This window comes from Equus przewalskii, chromosome 9, assembly GCF_037783145.1.
Source record: "Equus przewalskii isolate Varuska chromosome 9, EquPr2, whole genome shotgun sequence".
Classification (NCBI taxonomy): Eukaryota; Metazoa; Chordata; class Mammalia; order Perissodactyla; family Equidae; genus Equus; species Equus przewalskii.
Window position 1 is genome coordinate 59,178,342 of NC_091839.1, and position 6,659 is coordinate 59,185,000.

Below are 6,659 nucleotides of genomic sequence, written 5' to 3' on the forward strand. Positions count from 1 at the left end.
CGCAGTGGTTAAGTTCACATGTTCCGCTTCACTGGCCCGGGGTTCGCTGGTTCATATCCCAGGTGTGGACCTATGTACCGCTTGTCAAGCCATGCTGTGGTAGGCATCCCGCAGATGGGCACGGATGTTAGCTCAGGGCCAGTCTTCCTCAGCAAAAATGAGGAGGATTGGAGGCAGATGTTAGCTCAGCGCTAATCTTCCTTAAAAAAAAAGTCTACAGAGGAGGTCTAGTTAGTACCTTAAATCTGAAATTACACTAAGCAACGTGAAGGTAGATTGTTGCGAAAATTCCTTTTTACAACTGTTCCAAAATCTGAATCATTATTTCAGGAGTTCTACTGCATGCTAACCTGGCAAGGAAATTGTAAGATTGCTTAGATGAGTGTTCTCAACCCTGGCTTTTCATTAGAGTCTTTAGGAAATTCGATGCCTTGTCCTCACTCCAGACCAAATAAATCAGTATCTCTGTGTCAGGGATCCAGGAGTGGGTAGTTCTTAAAAGCTTTCTAGGTAATTGCAATGTGCAGCCAGGGCTGGGAACCACTGAGTTAGACTGAGACAGACAAGAGAAACCCAAAGGAGCCAGAGAAAGAGTTGTGGTTGAGACGTTGTGATTCCTGGGCATAACCTCAGACAGCGATACACTGGAGCACCAGCGATACCTTGTGCACATCACAGAGTTGGCACTATGAGTTTAACCTGTAACGACAAACCAGAAATCAAACTTCACACATCCCAAAACATAACAGGGACCAGACAAGTTGGTGGATGAATAATACATTTAGTTGTGTGTTTTGGTCAAGTATCAAGTATTCACCTAATAGAAATTCACTCACAGTGGCTCAAGATTAGGAAGGTTTGTGGCAGAGACACAAATGGGAATTTCAAGGCTTCTAGGGATCTAGACTGCCAGAGCCAGGAACCAGACATTCAGGGACTGAGGTCCTTCCCTCCGTCTCTCAGTCATTTGATCTCCTTCGTCTCGGTTCCTCTCTGCACGTCTGTTTCATTCTTGAATTGCAATGGGCTTTCTCTGAGTACTCATTTCACACGAGGCTCAACGTGACTGCTTAACCCTAATTTATCATGATCTTTCAGATCCAGAGCCCAACACTGACTGACCATTGTCACAATGTTTCTTACTTCAAATTTTCAAGGAGAGGAGTTTGGTCCAGCAAATTTGGTCCACAGCAAAGGATGGCTGGTCTTGTCCAGCCTTGAATCAAGTGTTAATCTCCTCCTAAAAGCTAGGCTGGGGATAGTAAACGTCATATGGTTCACAGGCTGAACATTCTAGGAGACCATTGGAAGAGTAGGCACTTGTGAGGAGCTGTGGACAGAGCAGACAATAAAGTATATCTAACACCCATCCATAAACAGTGAACAACACACTTTTCTTCTTTCCCATCTTCTAGTCCCAGGAGATGGGTGGGCATGGGGGAGATAAGGAGGAGCTTGAAAGAATGTGCCCTGTCTGCTCTCAGGATCCAGCTAGCATCTGAGAGGGGTAACCAGAGACTGGCATGACCCAAAGACAGTCTACATACCCTCAACCAGTGTTTATGTACATGATTCTACAGGTGTTGTCTTCCTCCTGAAACCACTGATAAGTCCATTCTTGGCAATGGTGAAAGCCTGAGGATGTCCAAAACACAGGATCTCTGTTTGTTCAATTTTAATCCCACACTTTCTGCTCCATTGTGGCATGCAAAAATGTAACACATCTAGACATTAAGAAGGATTCTCCTCCCCTTGGGCCTTTATCTGATCATTTGGAAAATTTACGATTAACATGTTATTACAGTGACTTAACAGTTCACTTGACAGCTCTGAAATAACATTCTTGGCTTTTTGATGACAATCTTTTACTGAAACTCAAAATGACTCTTTTCAGAAACTTAGAACTTCAGCCAATTTGGGGGTGCGTGAAAATAGCAGTCTGAGAATTTTATAAACTCCCCAAATGGAGAGATTGCGTGTAAGTTCATTGTATGGACCAACACTGGCTATTCCAGCAAAGAATTGAAGAATCCTACCACTCCTTCTTTCCTCTAGTTAAGTTCAGCTGCATTGAGGCAGAGGGCAGGAATAGTCTAGACTTGGGGGGCATGTTTAGAGGGAGCAGGTCAAGGTAAAAAGTCACCTCCCACTCCAGTCTGAGTATATTTTTTTCCTTTTTAATCCCCGGGGCTAGTGGCAAAGCGAGGCCTGGAGTGGGGAGAGGGTGCACAGGGAATATAGAGGAAGCACCAATAACAATTGTTGCCTATTTTCACCTTGCCTAGAGCATATGGTCCCTGAAAATCATGGATGTGGCCTCAGTATAATGCCATCATGCCAATATTCAATCATTTATTTTAAAGCCTTGGATGGAGCCAACTATTTTAGCTTTTGCTCAAGTACAGCTATTAGAGATTCTGGCTGGTTAAAAAAGAAGAAGCAGAAATCTAATACTCGTATTTTACTGACAAAACAAAACACCTTTAAACCAAAAGGATGATTTATCTGGGCTGAAAATAAAACTCCTGCCTACTGAAGTCTGGTGCAGCTGAGTTATCACTATTTTCATCCTGTAATTTGTTTTATAGGGTACTAATTAACGGGGCAAAGTCTGTTGCCAGGAAAGTAAATCACATTTTGCTGTTTTCTTCTTTTCTAACAAGACACAGACCTGGTCTTTAATTAAAGAGCAAGTTCCAAGGGCACTCTCAGCTACTGAAATTGGGAAACCTTCAGCTGGGAAGATCATGGTGAAACCTGCTGTGTAAAGTTCAAGAAAGATAGTGGGAGAGAGGAAGGAATGGGGGTCAAGAGGGGACAACTGCACAGGTAACCTTCCAAAGAAAAGATTGTTTTCCTTGATATCCTGTCTTTTCTCTGCTCCCCACAACTCTGCATTTCTCACTCTGTACCTCAAACATCCTTTAAGAAAAGCTCTCTGCCCCTCTGGCCCCCCACCAGTTCATTCCCATCTACAAAGCAGTACTATTTATTTTTTTAAAGCTAGTCACTCTGCTGTCAGACCGCCCTGCTCCAACCTCCCCCTTCTCCTTCTTCTTTGACCTGGCCTCCTCAGTGACATTTGACCGTGGACTTTGCTGCCAGGCCAGCGCAACTCATCCCTCACTCCTCCCCTCCCAGCTCACCCTCCTCGCCCGGCCTCATAGTCTTCTTCACTCCTTTCTCCCTCTCCTTCTCTTTTCCCAACCCATTCCTGGAGGTTCTGGACTGGAAGCGGCCGCTCCGGCTTCTCCTCCCTCCTTGAACCCTCTGAGACATTGGTTGGGGGAGAGGAGACCAGGAGGGGGTACTGATGGGCGGGCGAGGAGAGCCAGTGCCGGGCTAGCACTCGGGAGCCAGGAGCCTGACGTCACCGCGTCCTGCCTGTCAATCTCCAGCAGGCGCGCTGCTCTTAGCCGCCTTTTCTGCCGCTTACTGTGTGTCTCACTCTCGGCGCGGGCACAGCCACAGGCGCTCGGCGCTCCTCTCCGCGCCGGCCCCGGCCGCCTCGCAGGCATCGGTTCGGTCTGCACCGGGAGTGCAGCCTGGTGCCCCGCCACAGCGCTCATGATCAGAGTCTTCGTGAAGCCCTGACTCCCCAGGTGAGCAGCCGGGCTCCCGAGAGGAACTTAGAGGGTGTGCAGAGAGGAAGGGGTGAAGGATGGCCAAGGGATGAGTCCTTCCCGAAGCCAGAGATATGGAGCCAAGCTTGACTCCACACCCTCCCGCTGCACACATCATCCCAGCTTCTGTCCCCTCAAGCAGCCTTCCCAGGGGTCTCTGTGGCTTCCAGAGCCCGCTGGGCTCGGCGATCGAAGAAACTTCGCTTTCAGCACCGCGGACAGCGACTCCGCAGCCCAGTTTGGGAGAAGGCCCTGACCCCGCTGGCCAGAGCCCCAGCGGGACTGGCTGAGGCTGTCACCCCTAGCTCGGTGCATATGCGCGAGTGTGAAAATAGGGGCACACTTACGGGATTGATCGGTGTGCCTGTGAGTGCATGTTATCCGTGTGTATATCTGTGCAAAAACTCAGATATCCGTGCGGGCACCCATGTGCGTTTCACTTGCTCACTCGTTCAACAGGTATTTATCTATTTGTGGTTCTCACTTAACCACTGCTTCCTCGCTCTGCTCTGGGGTCCCAAGGTGGGATGGGCAACATGAGCGGGGCACCTGCGCCGGAAGTTCCCTGGCGGCTTGAACCGCACACCTAACGCTTGCTCTCCCTCCCCAAACAGGGTGCAGTGTCCGGCCGCGATGAACGCGAGCGCCTCATCGCTCAACGAGTCCCAGGTGGTGGCAGTGGCGGCCGAGGGAGCGGCGACAGCGGTTACAGCGGCTACAGCGGCAGGGGCGAGGGACGCCGGTGAATGGGGGCCCCCTGCGGCGGCACTGGCGCTGGGGGGCGGCGGCGCGGCTAACGGGTCGCTGGAGCTGTCTTCGCAGCTACCGGCGGGGCCGCCCGGGCTGCTGCTGTCAGCGGTGAATCCATGGGATGTGCTGCTCTGCGTGTCGGGAACGGTGATCGCAGGCGAAAATGCGCTGGTAGTGGCGCTCATCGCGTCCACTCCAGCGCTGCGCACCCCCATGTTCGTGCTGGTGGGCAGCCTGGCCACTGCCGACCTGCTAGCGGGATGTGGCCTCATTCTGCACTTCGTGTTCCAGTACGTGGTGCCCTCCGAGACCGTGAGCCTGCTCATCGTGGGCTTCCTCGTGGCCTCCTTTGCTGCTTCGGTCAGCAGCCTGCTAGCCATCACGGTGGACCGTTACCTGTCCCTCTACAACGCGCTTACCTACTACTCCCGCCGGACCCTGTTGGGCGTGCATCTTCTGCTCGCTGCCACCTGGACGGTGTCCCTAGGCCTTGGGCTGCTGCCGGTCCTTGGCTGGAACTGCCTGGCGGAGCGCGCCGCCTGTAGCGTGGTGCGCCCGCTCACTCGCAGCCACGTGGCGCTGCTCTCCGCAGCCTTCTTTGCTGTCTTCGGCATCATGCTGCACCTGTATGTGCGCATCTGCCAAGTGGTTTGGCGCCACGCGCACCAGATCGCGCTGCAGCAGCACTGCCTGGCGCCGCCCCACCTGGCCGCCACCAGAAAGGGCGTGGGTACGCTGGCCGTGGTGCTAGGCACTTTCGGGGCCAGCTGGCTGCCCTTTGCCATCTACTGTGTGGTGGGCAGCCACGAGGACCCGGCTGTCTACACCTACGCCACCCTGCTGCCCGCCACCTACAACTCCATGATCAATCCTATCATCTATGCCTTCCGCAACCAGGAGATCCAGCGCGCCCTGTGGCTCCTGTTCTGTGGCTGTTTCCAGTCCAAAGTGCCCTTCCGCTCCAGGTCCCCCAGTGAGGTCTGAAGGCTTCCTCGGTCCTCTCGCCAACACCACACCCCCAACAAGCCAGCCTTTGATGAGCTTCTCGGTGGCTGCTGATGAACTCCGAGATCCCGATAGTGTGACTCTGACTTTGGAAAGCAAGAGAGAATAAATTCACATGCAACAAACTCACAAGGACAAAGAGGCTTGTTGGCACTTTACATATACAGTGTATACATGTGTACATATATATACAAATATTTGTATCTTCTGGAGGCATTCAGGATGTGGAGTTTCCTATTCTGTGAAAAAAATAACAAAGATGTGGCTGTATACTCAAATTGTACATCACATTTGTCAAGTGAAGACATTCCAATACTGCTTAATTATAGCACTTTTTTTTTAGCTGCTGAACTGCCGAAACAGTGTTGCTGTTTTCAAGGTCAGGGGAAAATGAGCTGAAGGTGTATTTTTGTTTTATGTGATAGAATATTTTGCTGCACATGCATCAGTAAATTATAACATATTTTGTACACAAATAAACACATTATAAAAATGTAATTTGGGGTATGTGGCTGACTATAAAATTATTATTTAAGAGCTGAATTATTAGTGCATTTACTTTAAAAGTTTATTATGTATCAACTCCCTCCCGTGAAAATCTTAACGTAAAAAATCGTATGCATTTGAACGTTGTTCATAAATTGTCACTGAAATACCTAATCCAGATAATGGGAAGAGGGCAGGAAGGAATTAACACATTCACGTAACAGTATTCACAGGACACTAAAGGATTATTAGTGTTAGTGCAAATTAACCTACTCCCTTAGTTGCTGGATTTGGAAGACAAGGCCCAGAAGATGTCTGAAACCATTCCTCCATCTTACCACAGGTGCACTTCTGAATCCTGAAACCACAACTGTGAGTTGTAGTTTTCCCAGTCTGGAAAGAATTTTAACTGTTGAAAATTCTTAATGACTAAGTCTACTCCTTGCTGGCCAGGTCTTATAGCAAAATGCACAGGCATAAAATAAAGAAATTCTTCTAAGACAGGATTCCAAGATATATCATGTTCATGAGGTAGATGAAGGCATGCCAGCTGCGCCTCTTGCGGCACTCAGCTCCGAAACACACAGCATTAAGATCCTCAAGAACTAAACTTTCCTGTTCCACCTATGGGTGTGAGTCATAGTTAAACCGTTCCCCTCCTCCTCTTCTTACAGGATGATGTGAGGGTAGATAAGAAACCGTGTGGACATGCTCTGAGTACCAGTGAAGAAATACACACACAAGCACAAGGTTATTGGTCTTAGGCCTTAGAAAAATACACACAAGCAAACTTTT

General features: G+C 49.6%; 1 protein-coding gene across 1 annotated transcript; it reads left to right on the top strand.

The window, feature by feature from the left end:
- The first annotated feature begins 3,414 nt into the window (after window positions 1-3,414).
- On the top strand, window positions 3,415-5,876 carry GPR6 (G protein-coupled receptor 6). The gene is made up of 2 exons (XM_070556785.1): window positions 3,415-3,602; window positions 4,238-5,876. Exon 2 carries the CDS (start codon window positions 4,257-4,259, stop codon window positions 5,355-5,357), a length of 1,101 nt encoding a protein of 366 aa, XP_070412886.1. The 5' UTR covers window positions 3,415-3,602; window positions 4,238-4,256; the 3' UTR covers window positions 5,358-5,876.
- The last annotated feature ends 783 nt before the right edge of the window (window positions 5,877-6,659 follow it).